At 58.0% G+C, this 13,136-nt stretch overlaps 1 protein-coding gene across 4 annotated transcripts; it reads left to right on the plus strand.

Annotated features, from left to right (window-relative positions):
* The first annotated feature begins 2,311 nt into the window (after window positions 1-2,311).
* IFFO1 (intermediate filament family orphan 1) lies at window positions 2,312-12,875 on the plus strand. 4 transcript variants are annotated; one of them, XR_010612112.1, is made up of 10 exons: window positions 2,312-3,178; window positions 8,067-8,127; window positions 8,214-8,309; window positions 8,555-8,695; window positions 9,603-9,787; window positions 10,258-10,378; window positions 11,078-11,170; window positions 11,358-11,488; window positions 12,109-12,303; window positions 12,470-12,875. XR_010612112.1 is itself a non-coding variant. In XM_065676287.1 (9 exons), the coding sequence occupies exons 1-9, from the start codon at window positions 2,475-2,477 to the stop codon at window positions 12,209-12,211; spliced, it is 1,635 nt and encodes a 544-aa protein (XP_065532359.1). In that variant the 5' UTR covers window positions 2,312-2,474; the 3' UTR covers window positions 12,212-12,875. The 4 variants fall into 4 exon arrangements, 3 of the variants coding, with proteins under 3 accessions (XP_065532359.1, XP_065532360.1, XP_065532362.1); XM_065676287.1 differs by having other exon boundaries at window positions 12,109-12,875; XM_065676288.1 differs by having other exon boundaries at window positions 10,258-10,366; window positions 12,109-12,875.
* Window positions 12,876-13,136: the final 261 nt, after the last annotated feature.

Here is a 13,136-nt window from a genome sequence, read left to right on the forward strand (position 1 = left end):
GGTTGGAACTGGATGTGCTTTGAGGTCCCTTCCAATCCAAACCATTCCATGATTCTGTAAGTATCCTGAGCAAGGGAAGTTAGTAAAAATATGAGGCTCCGCACCACCCTGGCCTCTCCAGGAGACAGGAGGAGTGCTGGTAAGAAGAGGCACTGGAGCTCTGTAGCCCAGCCCCGTTCGGTAAATAGGACTGTGCAGGCACTAAGTCACATCGCTGTGGCTTTGCACAGCTGAGCCCGGAGAACCATCAAGGATGGAGATCCCAGCACCTGCTCCAGCACTGCACTGGCCTCCTAGTGAAAAAGCTTTTCCTGATGGATGGCGATGCCCTCCTCCACTGGCACTTCATTAATCAGCTCTGTTTGCCAGGTTTCCCCAGCAGGACAGAAGCAGGACAAGCAGGGCTGAGGAAAGCGTTTGCTCCACATTTTTTGTGGCATTGCTCTTGGCAGGTACGGGGGTAAAATCAGGGGTACGTGAGGGAGGATGCTGGCAGGGAGCATGGGTTGCTGCATAGGCACGGAGGCTGCGGTGCATGTGGGGAGAACAAAGTGACATGTGACAGCAGGGAGCCAGCGATGGTTTCCAGGGCGCATGCTGGGAGGTCTCGGAGCTGGAGCTGCTGCTTCAAAACAAGCCTCTTGAAGGAGCAGGATCCCTTTTGTCCTTCTGTCCTTCCCTTTGCCCTGGCTCTCTATTTCGCAGCACTGCTGCTCGGTGCATGGCTCCAGCTGCTGTTGCAGCGAGGGTTTTTGGAAGACAGAGATCTGCTCCTGTCCATTAGGAAAGCCTTCCTGTGCTCCTCTCCCTTGACAAAAGCATTGCTTGCAGTAGCTCAGCCTCTCTGGCCAGTTGCTTTAGAAGAGGAGAAGTGTTAAAAAGGAGGCGACAGAAGGAGAAGGAAAGCTCACTTCGTTTCCCACCCTAAGCCCATACGGGTGGGACTAAAATCCCATGGGTGTGATGGGAGGATGACACCCATGGGAGTCATGGGTGTGCCAGGGAGGATGCAGCCACGTTGCTGGTGGGAGATGTTAAAAATGCAAATGGAGAGCTGAGAGTTGCAGGCAGGACAGGGGAGACAGGCAGGTCACAGGACAAAAGTGATGCTGGACACAGCAGGGCAGGAGAGGGGAATGAATTTCATTTGGTCTGCTCCCAGGCAAGGAAGGCAAATGAGTAATGGAGGCCTGGAGAAGCTCTGTAGGCCTGGAGGAGAGGCAGCAGAGAAAACGCAATAGGCAGACTCCCAGTCAAGACTAGCAAAGCTGGTTACCGTCCGTGAGTCCAGGATGTTTCTTGACCGAGCCATATCCCAGATCCAAGGGAAGGGCTGCAGCAGCCCACTGGAGCCTGCCCACATCCTGCCACAGAGTTCAATGTAGGGCAGTGCCGGGCATCTCCTTTAATTCAAACCCATTGCTCGCTTATCCTTTGCTGGCGGCTCAGCTGGGATCTTAGAGGCTGCTTTGTGCAAATGCCATGCTCAGCTGCACAGGGGAAGTCCTGGGGGAATGGGTCATGAGCACGCAGGCAGCAAGGTAACACAGGTGTCCACATCCGTAAGTGTGGATGTGTGCAGTCTCATCCCAACGGGGTGAGGGACCATGCCAGTGCCCCTTGCAACATTGACCTGGGGTTGAGATCAGGGCCAGGGGGGGAAAGACTGTAGGAAAAGACCTCAAAGAGGGGGCAGGAAACAAGACCCGAGGCTGCTTTGTGAAAAACAAAGGAGAAAGCCAGCCGCAAGCCAAGCAAGATATTTGAGAGCCTGGCTGCCTCCACACATCCTCCTCTGCCCTCTAGCTCGCCATTGTCCGGTGTCAGCTCTCCGTAGGCGACTGCTGATGGAGCAGGGGCACGGCTGCCTTTGGAGGGAGGCTCGAGTGAGGACAACGAGGGGGGTTTCGGGGGTGCATAAGGAAAGTAATGTCCTTTTTAAGGAGGCAGCACTGGGGAAAGCACGAAAGCTACGCAAAGAGGCAGCGCAGGCACACCGGGCTGGTGCTGGGTTGACTGATGACGGGAAACAGCGCCCGGTGGGACTTCAGCTCGTGGTGCTGGAGAAGGAGCCCCCCCCGCCCCAGCCTCGCCGGGCCGCGCACGCCGGAGTCCCGTTGGACCGGACCGGACCGGGCGGCGCTGCCCGCCCGTGCCCCATCGCTCTGCCTGGGCAGCCCCGAAACCCTCCGGAGCAGGCGCTGCTTCCCCCCCACCCCCGGGCGAGGAGGGGCGGGGGCCGGGCCGGGCGAAGAAAGGGAGGTTTTCGCCTTGTCCCCTCCTCTGCTCGCTCCGCCCGGGGCCGGGCGGCGGGGCTCGGGGCCGGGCGGGGGCAGCGTCTCTCCGGCCCCGCCGCATCCCCGCCGCAGCGGAAGCCGCACCCCCGCCGCCCGGGCCGCCTGGGCGCAGCCCCCGGCGCATCCCGCCCCACCGGCGGGGCCGTGATTGGCACCGCTCCCCGTCCCGCCGCCGCCATGAACCCGCTGCTGGGCCCCAACCTCTTCCTCCTGCCGCAGGAGCAGCAGGGGCTGACGGGCCCCGAGCTGCCGCCGTCGCCCGCCGGCCGCCCCGCCGAGCCCCTCGGGGGGGAGCTGGCAGCCCCGCCGCCCGCCGCTCCCTTTCCCCCGCCGCCCGCCGCCATGGCCCTCCGCAACGACTTGGGCTCCAACATCAGCGTCCTGAAGACGCTGAACCTGCGGTTCCGATGCTTCCTGGCCAAGGTCCATGAGCTGGAGCGGCGCAACCGGCAGCTGGAGAAGCAGCTGCAGCAGGCGCTGGAGGAGGGCGGCGGGAGCCGGGGCCGCGGACCCCCGCGCCGCGACCAGGCGGTGCAGACCGGCTTTATCGGCCCCATCCGCTCCCTGGGGCTGGGGCTGGGGCTGGGGCTCGGGCTGGGGCCGGCCCGGGCGCTGGGCTCCCCCGGCTGCCGGCCCGGCGCGCCCGCACAGCCGTCTCCCTTCCCGACCGCCTCCCGCTTCATGCCCGGCACCATCTGGTCCTTCTCGCAAGCCCGGCGGCTAGGCCCGGGGTCGGAGACCACCCTGGTGCAAGGGCCGGGGGTCTCCTGGGTCCACCCGGACGGGGTGGGCGTGCAGATCGACACCATCACCCCTGAGATCCGGGCGCTCTACAACGTGCTGGCCAAGGTGAAGAGGGAGCGCGACGAGTACAAGCGCAGGTGAGAAGGGGCAGCGGGAGCGAGGGGCCCGAGGTGCAGCCCCCGAGGGACAGAAACCATCGCCGGGGAGGCTGCGGGGCTCTACCGGGCGGGCGCCGGTGTGGGAGGGGGAGAGTCAGCCCTGGCCTGGCTTCCCGGGAGCGCAGGCTCCAGGCAGCGAGAGGTGGGTTCCTATGGCAAAACCACACAGCCCTGAAAGCGTGTATCTGTGCCCGGGTCTCCTCGCTTTCCTCCTGGTGTTTGAACCCCGTCGGGATGGTCGCTGAGCCTTTTTCCGTCTTGCCGACGCGGCACGAGGGACTAGAAATGCCTTTCCAAGCAGGGAAGAAATAACATGACTCCAGGAGCTGGCATTTTAAAGGGAAGGGGAGCTGGAAACACTAGTGGAGGAGGAAGGAGGAGCAGCTGGAAAGTAGGTGAGGAAGGTGAATGTGCACCGGTGAGCGGGTTTGGGTTGGAAAAGGCTGCTGGGGGAAGCCTTTGGGTATATAGGAAGGTGCCAAGAAGCCCCTCAGCAGGGTGGCTCCCCCAGGCCCTTCCTACCTGCAGTACTCCCTCAGGCAGTGCTTCAGCAGCAGTGAGCGGTGTGGGAGCACCCCACTCCTCAGGGGCTTTCCTCGTGACCCAAAATAGCTGTGGCTTGGCACGTGCCTCGGAGGAGGGCGAAGCAGAATGCAAACCTAATCTCTTGGCCGGTTCTTCTTTCCTGTGCTGGGCAGCCGCCGCTCTCGCATCACTTTTGTTTCAACCCGGTTTCCAAAGCTGCTTCCAGATCCACATGTAGGATGAGATCAGGCAGGGGCTGGCGTCGCTGGGTCAGGGTGCGGGACAGAGTGAGACCATCGCTGGCGAGTACCCAAGTGACTGCTTCTTCAGAAGAGAGTCACCTTAGGATGCTTTAGAAGCAAGTTGAAAGTAACTGATTGTGTACCCAAAGGAGTGCTCTACCTGCCGGAGCTGTGCTGCTGACCCGTGCTTCACAGCCATGGGCTCTGGTGCTAAGATCAAGGCATGGGATCCATCATGACATCTTATGTCTGTGGCTTTATAAAGGCTTTGGCTGAGCAGACTTGACTGTCGGACTCTCCAAAGGCACTCAGCAAGGCTCATGGAAAGGAAGAGCTGGCATCTCTTCCTTCCCACCAATTGCTGTGTGTACCTACAGCCTTTTATTGTTAAGGCAGGGGTCAGGCTCCCTCTCCAGGGCTGGGCACCTCTTCTTGCCTTGTGCTTTCAGATCAAATAGCAGAGAGCTGGAGCCAGCTTTTTGGCCAGGAGGGCTTAAGACTTAAAGCTGGCCAGCTGGAGGAGACCAAGTTGGGTTTGTTGGTGCTGCTCTGGCAGAAAGGGGAGCTTTTTGGAGTTGTCCTGCTCTGGCAAGTAGGCTTCGGGAAGGCTGCAGGGGGGTGATGGAGGGAGCAGGGATGCTGGGGGCAGGTCAGTGCCCCACAGGCTGCTGCGGGCCAATGTTGTTGGTAGGATCTATTTTTGGACTGTGTTACCAGGAGCTGGGGGAAAGCAGACCCCACCCCCAGACCCTTTCCAGCACCGGGAGCTTTCTGATGGGTGCAGCCAGGTCCCAAACAGGGGAATGGAACAGGATCCCGTTTCCACACGCTTCCCCGTGCTGAGGGCTGACACCGGGGAGCAGAGACTTCCCCGCCACGACTGGCTCTGACCTGGGACGGAGTAGCTGGTGTTATCCCTTTTCCACATGCCTGGGAGCAGAGGGAAGAAGCCATATTAACACAGGACTTCCCGTTTTGCTGACCTATGGCTTGGGTGCTTGAGCTTGCGCTTCAGGGCAGTGTTCCACCTTGCACCCTACAGCACTCGGAGTGCTGACACAGAGGAGCTTCTCTGTGCATATGCAGGGCCTGGAATTCCAGTCTGGGATCTAGGAGAGGTGCAAGGGCAAGAGGGTGGGACAAGAAGAGATGCAGCAGCAGGAGAGAGGCTCGCAGGAGCCGTACTTGGGAGGAGCGGACTGAGGCTGGGTAGCTTGCAGAGGGGCAAATGGTGCCTGTGAGTGTCGTATGGAGCTGCCAAGTGCTGGGGATCTGAAAGTCTCATCAGGTCTGTGCTGTCTGCTACATCTGTATTCTCAAGTAGTTTCTATCTTGAGTGCTACAAGGACATGCTGGAGGTGTGGGGCGAGTAGTGTTACGGCACAGTGTGTAAGTCACAGGATGGTTTGGGTTGGAAGGGACCTTTGAAGATCATCTAATCCAGCCCCCTGCCGTGGGGTTTCACTAGATCAGGTTGCTCAAAGCCCTGACCTTGAACACTTCCTATGATGGGGCATTCACAACTTCTCTGGGCAACCTGCTCCAGTGTCTCACCACCCTCATCATAAAAACCCCTTGTTTTTGTCCCATCTAAATCTACCATTTCAGTTTAAAACCATTGCCCCTTCTCCTGTCACTACAGGCCCTGGTAAAAAGTCTCTCTCCATCTTTCTGATAAGCCTTTTTTATATATTGAGAGGCTGCAAGAAGGTCTCGTTGATGTATTTACCCTCCAAGGAGGTACGCCAAGCTGCAGGGCATTCACCATTAAGATGAAGCTCAAACATAGTCCAAACATGGCCAGAGGGGGAAACTTCAAGCTTCAAGTTCAGCTTCAAGCCCCAAATTCAAGCTTCAAACATTCAAGCTTCAAGCGTGCCCCCGGCAGTGAGGCACCCCAATGCCTTTTGCAGCAAACAGGGGGGTTTAAAGATCCTTTTCCTGAGTGAACTTCTTGAGAGGACACACCTGGGGGAATGGGTAGCGGCTGTACGGACAGCACTGCCTCTTGTCACATCCCCTGCTTTGGGAGGCCTGCCCTGTAGCTGGCAAGAAGACGGTCGGGTATGCCTGCTGCTGGGACCCTCCTGCTCTCACTCTCTGCCTTCTCCCAGTGTCCCAGCCTTCAGGCAGGTTGTTGCAGTCTCGCAGCAGTGCAGGAAGGACGCGTGTCTCCCCTCGGTGTGGGGTTGCGTGGGTCCTTGCTTCCAGCCGGCAGCGACCTGGCAGCACTGGGCAGCACCGTGGGTGCAGTGCTGCAGGCAGGTTATTATTAGGAGTGGTGCATTGCAGGAGGGAGCAGGGAAGAAGGAGCCAGGCGGGAGGCAAGTGGAGAGAGGTTTGGACCGGGTGGACGTGCAGATTCAGCACTGGCGGGGTGAATCGCTGCCGCTTCCTGCCTTTAAATCGGCGTTTATCTGATCCGTGCTTGTGTGAAATGAATTCTTCCAAGGATTAGCAGCTGTGCTTTACTTCCCCAGTCAGCGCGGGCTATACAGAGACCCGGAGGGAGGCGGGGACCAAAAAAGAGAGGAAGTGCCACGCTGGGAAGGATGGTAAAAATTACTTCTTACGATGGAAGACGTTTTTCTCCCTGGGGAGCGAGGCCTTGTTTGAGCAGTTCCCATATAAGGGCAGTTCTAGGTTTTATCTTTCTCCTTCCCTCTCTCTCTATCTCCTTTTCCCCCAGAGGGATGGGAGCCCCCTTTGACTCCCCATCTGTAGCTGCGCTGTGGAGCCAAACCATCAAGAGGACTGCACACTTTGTCTTTGTTTGAGTTAGAAATTCATAAGCTGGGACTGTCCCACATCATCAGCTGTGGGATACCCCGAGATATAGCAAGTGGGAAGGCTTTTCGTGCACTGTCTGGTCTCCTAGACCATAGGATTTATTTTTCGGACTTGGTGCGAGTCAGCTAGAGGAGAGATTTTTCACATCCGTGTGCAGGGTCGCGGTGCCTGTGTTGGTGCTTGCAAGCATGAAACAGAACCCGGAGATCACAGCACAGGGCAGGGCCCAGCTCTGGTTGCTTTCCCAGAGAAATCCCACTTTATTGGAGAAGCCTGGCTCTCCCAGAAGAGCCGGCTGAGAATGCAGCAGCCCTGCCCTGGCCCACATTGCAGCTCGCACGCCAGGGTTGTCTGCTCCATGAGGTAGTCATTTAGCAAAGAGCAGTACAGCCTGGTGGCCTCCCAGCAGATGATGGACTGGGCCAGCACCGCAGCATGGGCCAAAAGGATGATCTCACCCAGTTGAAATATAATAATTGCTAGGTGATGTATATAGCAAGGCCGGGCACCTTGAAGCTCAGTCTTTTGCAGAGCCTAATACAGTGCCTGCCGGCCAACCTGGCACAAACTGGGACAGTCCATCCTGCTCCCTTGTAGGATGGAACAGTGTTCTTTAATGCAACCTGTTATGCGGCAGTACAGTCAAGGGGACTTGTGCCTTGTTCTGGGTAGTGTGGCCTGGCGCAGGGCAGCCCTCTGCACTGGTACAGGCAGAAGAGCAGCCCTTCATTTTGGTGCACATCATGCTGCAGCATGGCTTGGTATTAGGTTTGGGTTTGTACTTCTGAGCAGCCCGAACTGCAACACTGCAGCCGTGCAAATGTGGTCCCAGATATGATGGAGATGGGGGCAACTCTGCTATATCTGCAGTCCTGCTATATCTGCAGTCCTGCTATTGAGTGTCAGAGCTGAACCTAATATGACCCAAGGCTGAGGGGCTTAGGGCAGAGATAGAGAGGCTGGTGGGGATGTGTTGGGCCATGGGCCAGCCCCACGGTGGCAGGGCATGCAGAGCAGCTGCTGCATGCAGCCTATGGTTGGTGTCCCCAGCTCCCCCCATTGCAGAGGAGGCAGCCCTTGGCCAGCCCCCAGCAGGGACAGTGGAGAGCTGATGGGGCAGGGTTTGTGGCCGGGAGGGGGGCTGATGGGCTTGGCAGCTGCCGTCCTCTGCAAACAGGCAGTGATGCATTCCTGGGCACGTTCTCCTTCCTATCATCACCCCCTCTTGGATAGCTTTGGGGTGAGCAGCTGCCGCTCCCTCTGTCTTTGGCAAGGCTCGTGGGTTCTGACCAGTGTGTTTGTCTCCCTAGATGGGAAGAGGAGTACACGGTGCGTGTCCAGCTTCAGGACCGGGTGACTGAGCTGCAGGAGGTGAGCATCACTGTCCCCCTCCTTCCCCTGCACCCCAGGTGCCCTGTGCTGACGCTGATTTGCACATCTCCCTTTGCCCCGTGCAGGAAGCCCAGGAAGCTGAAGCCTGCCAGGAGGAGCTGGCCATGAAGGTGGAGCAGCTCAAGGCAGAGCTTGTTGTCTTCAAGGGACTGATGAGCAATGTGAGTCCCTAACCCCTCTCCGACCCAGCAGCAGTGCCCTACCCAAGCAGTGGGGCTGCAGAGAAAAGCAGTTCTTAGGTGGAGCATGTCCAGCACAGTGGTGTTCTGGCAGGGTTGGTCCAGGGTGCAGCGAGCAAAGTGGGGATGCAGATGGAGTGCTGCAACACAGGGGATAATGTGGGGATTGCCATTTGCCTTGCCTAATGCTCCTCCTTTGTCTCCCTCCCATGGTGCTGTGGGTTCAGAACATCACGGAGCTGGACACCAAGATCCAGGAGAAGGCCATGAAGGTGGACATGGACATCTGCCGGCGCATTGACATCACTGCCAAGCTGTGCGATGTGGCACAGCAGCGAAACTGTGAGGACATGATCAAGATGTTTCAGGTGAGAAGCGTCTGCTGCTGCCCCAGGCTCAGCCACTGGCTCTGGGGAGGAGAGTTCCTGAAGGAGGTAGAAGAGACAACAGCAGCCCCCTGCTAGGGGAGACGCTTGGTCACCCTTGCTCCTTGCAGTCCCTTGCTCTCTGTCTCTCTTGGGAGGACCAGGTGAAAGGGTACAGAGAGGAGGTGGAAAGCTCCAGATGTTGCTTTGGGCACCAAGAGCCCCCTCAACCTCTTGCTGACCTGTTGCTCTGGGCCCGGGGATCCCGCAGTGGTAGGGGAGCAGCTGCAGGAGGGAGATGAGTTGCTTGAGTGTCTGCCTCTAACTCCATCTCTCTCCTTCCCCTTCCCCTCTCCGTCATCTTCTCTCTGTCTCTCTTCTCTGTCCCTGTCTCTTTTCTCTTTCTGGATGTCGCTGCCTTTCTGTCTCGCTCTCTTTGTCCTTACAGAAGCAATTGGTTAGTTCCATTCAGTTGGGAAAGTGTACAAATTTTAAACTTTGTGTAAATAAGGTCGGACTGTAAATACTGACATGTGTCATCTTCTTCAGACTTTTGTCTTTTTTCCTGTTTCTGTCACTGTGTTTCCCTGTTTCTGTACGGGGCTGGTGGGTGATTTGAGTTTTTCTGCAGTAAAGCCACATTGTTATTTTCTCATCAGATTCATAGATCCCATCTTTAGTTGCTTAGTTTTAATTTTAGGAAATGCTGAAACCATGTTTTATCCATTGCACCATCTTTAACCTGATCATAATGAGCCCATCTCTCTCTTTCTCTCTTGCTTTTCTTCCTTCCTTTCTTCCTTTCTTTCTTTCTCTCTTTCCCTGCCTTTCTGTCCCTCCGCCATTCCTTTCCCCTCCATCTCCTCCTGACTGCCTGCTCCCGACCTCGGACCCGGCCTCGTTTCTGTAGTCTCTGCACTTGTCTCCCGTTAAGGTCCCAGCCTCGGTGGGGCGGAAGCGGGAGCGCAAGCAGGTCAGCGACGAAGATACCTCACTGTCGGAGAGCGATGCCTCCCGGAAACCTGAAGAGGAAGAGGAGGACGAGACCACGGCCATGAGTATCAATGAGGAAATGCAGAGGATGCTGAACCAGCTGTGAGTGCAGCTCTTCCGCACCTCTGCCACCGGCGCAGAGCCAGGCTCCAGCACCAGGCTCCCTGCTGCTGCCTGGGATGGGGAGGGCAGGGAGGGCTGCGGCTCCCCTCGCAGGGAGGGTGAGATGGGACATGCTGCTGCAGGGTGCATATACCCTATGCTCCACAGCACAGTGGGACTCACCACCTAGGAGACCCGAGCCCACCCATGCTGTGGGTGGAAACTGGTCCAGCTCCCTTCCTCTTGCCCCCTTCCCACCTTTTGGGAGTCCCTGCCTGAATTTTCCAGGGCTCCTGACCAGCCCTTTCCCATTCTACTGCTGGGTTTGGGCACCCTCGAGCTCACCCTGGCCAGACCTCCAAGGGCTGCAGCTCTGCCTGTTAGCGGGGACAAGGCTTTCAGCACCAATGCAGCCTTCTGCCTGCTGGGCTTTCCTGTTACGTGCTGATACGCTGTTCCCTTGCCCCCAGGAGGGAATATGACTTTGAGGATGACTGTGACAGCCTCACGTGGGAGGAGACAGAAGAAACGCTGCTCCTCTGGGAGGACTTCTCCGGATACGCCATTGCAGCCGCAGAGGTGCAGGGGGAGGTAACAGTGGTGTCAGGTCCCCTCAGTGAATCAGCCTTGGGTTGGGACACTCGGTCCTGCCTGAGCCTGGGAAGATGCTCCCTCAAAGACCAGACTTCAGAGCCTCCATCCCTTGCAGGCCTGTACAGATGCTTCCTCTCTACATCCCATCTTCTCTACGTGAATATGTTACTGCATCCTTGTGAAGGTCTCCTTGTTAGACAGACTGGGGATGTGTAGCATGAAAGATGTGCTGAGGGCATGGCCCACATGTGGGGAGAGACACAGCCCTCCCAGTAGAGCAAACCTCCTCTGGCTGGGCTGCTCTCTGGTGGGCTCTCCAGCCCACTGCCCACTGTGCAGCAGCTCTGCCCAAACAGAGGCCTCAATGTCTGGCCAAATTCCTCACCATTTCACATCTTCGGCCCTCAGCACTCTCTCTCTCTATGGGATGTGTTGCACTTGGGGGTGGCCTGTGCTCTCCAAAGCTTCTGGGCAATGGCTGGGCTTGTTCTGGTCTGACGTGCTCACTGTCCAGTGTGGCAAATCCTGGGTCTCTCTGCCCCATGTTGGCAGAACTGGCTTGTGCCTCATTTATACTGCACTGCTTATGTTTTCTCAGTGCTGCCAGTTCTTTCTCTGATTTCTCTCTCCCTTGCCTTGGTTCCTCATGTTGGATGCCTCCCTGCCTCTAAACGTGCTATCTCCTCCCTCCAACAGCAAGATGACAGCCTGGAGAAGGTGATCAAGGACACAGAGTCACTGTTCAAGAGCCGTGAGAAGGAGTACCAGGAAACCATTGACCAAATAGAGGTAGGAGGAGGAAGTGGGGATGGCATGGCACAGAAGGGGGTGGAGTGGAGTGGATCTCCAGGGAGGGAGACACCATGCTGGAGCTGATGGTTGGTGATGGGGGGCAGCAGCTTTGGGTCTGGCCATGCCCCCTGGCCTGCACCGCACTGTGCCTTGGGCTTATCTCTGCACCATTTCCCTTGTGCAGCTGGAGCTGGCCACAGCCAAGAACGACATGAACCGCCACCTGCACGAGTACATGGAGATGTGCAGCATGAAGCGAGGCTTGGATGTGCAGATGGAGACTTGCCGGCGGCTCATCACCCAGTCTGGGGACCGGTGAGCTTCAGTGGGAGGGCTGGGATTCCCGTCCTCTGGGCAAGGGCTGGAGCCAGGGTGGTGGTGAGTGGGAGCTCCATGGGGTAATACTTGTGCCCTGCCCTGGTGTGGCGCAGGGAGAGCGCAGACCCCAGGGGCTGTTGGGTTCCTGGTGACCAGCCTCCACACAGGTCGTGGTGCCACCTCTGCAGAAGGTGGGCTGTGCACGGGAGTCAGTTTTGACAGGTGAAGCCATCGCTGTCACCCCAGCTGGTGAGAGGAGCTGCTGTTGTGCAGGGACATCATATAAGTCCCCACAGGCATGTGGAGCCAGGGTGGCTCCAGGCAGGGGCCCTCTGTGGTGGGCTTTCACCGACCCCTATTCTCACATGCCTTGGCAGGGTCCTCCTTTGGGCAGACCCCTCCAGCACCAGCTCTGCTTCATGCTCTGGACCTCACTGCTGGTGTCCTCTGGGACACCCTCACCAACCTCTAAGGATTCCCACATGTGCCCCAAAGGAGTGAAGGAGACGCTAAAGCTTCTCTCCTCCTTGCTCTCATGCCTCTTGCTCACAGCGAGCTGGGTCCTTTCCCTCCTTCTGGTCAGTGCTGTGACTGTTGCCCTTTACTCTTCTCCACAGAAAGTCTCCTGCCTTCACCCCAGCCTCCACAAGCGAGTCAGCCCCGAACGAGGAGAGTGAGGAGTCTGACCGTGACCCTCCCAGTGATGCTTCCATCAGATAATGAGGGGAGGCCCCGCTCTGTTGGACACCCTTCCTGGTACAGGGGTGCCTGAGCCATGCCTGAGAGAGACTGTCAGGGCCATGGAGCTGCTGGTAAACATCTGTCGCCCAGGCTCACTCCCGTTTTGGGGAGCTTGGCAGATCCCGCACCCCCCTGCCACCAGATATCTCGCAAATGGGAATAGCTAGATAGACCTGAGGGCCCCTGTTGGGGCTGCTCAGCCTCCAGCCCCTTCTCTATTCCCTTTCCCTGCTTCAGTTAAACCACGGTTTGGGCAGGGAGGCTCCAAACCTGCCACGGTGGCATTCGCCAGGACCTGTTCCCAGGTTCCTCCAGACCCACCTCCTCCGTCCTGGTACGCTTTGTCCTGCCCCCTGCCCTCCCTGCACCACATGGAGCCGAACAAGAGCCGTATCTTCCTGCAAACTGGACCTGACACTGGTGCCAACTGGACCGCGCCTGGGACGCTGTCTGTCCCTGCTGCTGGCCGGGTGCCTGGCTGGTCCCTGTGCCGAGCCAAGCACCCCAATCCCCCCCTGCCTCCTCCAGGGCAGGGGCCGAGTCCCGCTCACGGTGCACTTTGCTTTGCCGCACGTTGGCGGTGCGCTCACGTCTGTGTTACAGGGACAAGGGGTCATTAAATGGGACAGTTTCCTTTTCTACAGCTTGGCTGGGTATGGGCTTTCCTTGTGCTGCGTGGCTTGAGGTTGGGGTTGTCCTCCGCCGGACCCCCAAGCCCACATCAGGGGGGACCTCCCATGGGACATTCCTGTCCTTTGGGTATGCTAGATGGGGCAAGATCCCTGTTCTGGGAGCCACTGGCTCCTGATGGCCATGTGTAGCACTGGTGCTGCATTGGGTGCCTTATTCTTAACCTGGATCATCGCTGATGCTGAGGCTGTGGGATTGAAAATGAAGCCAAATG

The sequence above is a fragment of the Lathamus discolor genome, chromosome 4 (assembly GCF_037157495.1).
Source record: "Lathamus discolor isolate bLatDis1 chromosome 4, bLatDis1.hap1, whole genome shotgun sequence".
Taxonomy (NCBI): Eukaryota; Metazoa; Chordata; class Aves; order Psittaciformes; family Psittacidae; genus Lathamus; species Lathamus discolor.

Excerpts from the sequence above, each read along its gene's own strand:
- IFFO1 (XM_065676287.1), top strand. The coding sequence starts at position 2,475 with ATGAACCCGCTGCTGGGCCCCAACCTCTTCCTCCTGCCGCAGGAGCAG. Across the intron at positions 8,310-8,554 it reads TCAAGGGACTGATGAGCAAT|AACATCACGGAGCTGGACAC; the intron begins GTGAGTCCCTAA and ends CTGTGGGTTCAG. Across the intron at positions 11,489-12,108 it reads ATCACCCAGTCTGGGGACCG|AAAGTCTCCTGCCTTCACCC; the intron begins GTGAGCTTCAGT and ends TCTTCTCCACAG.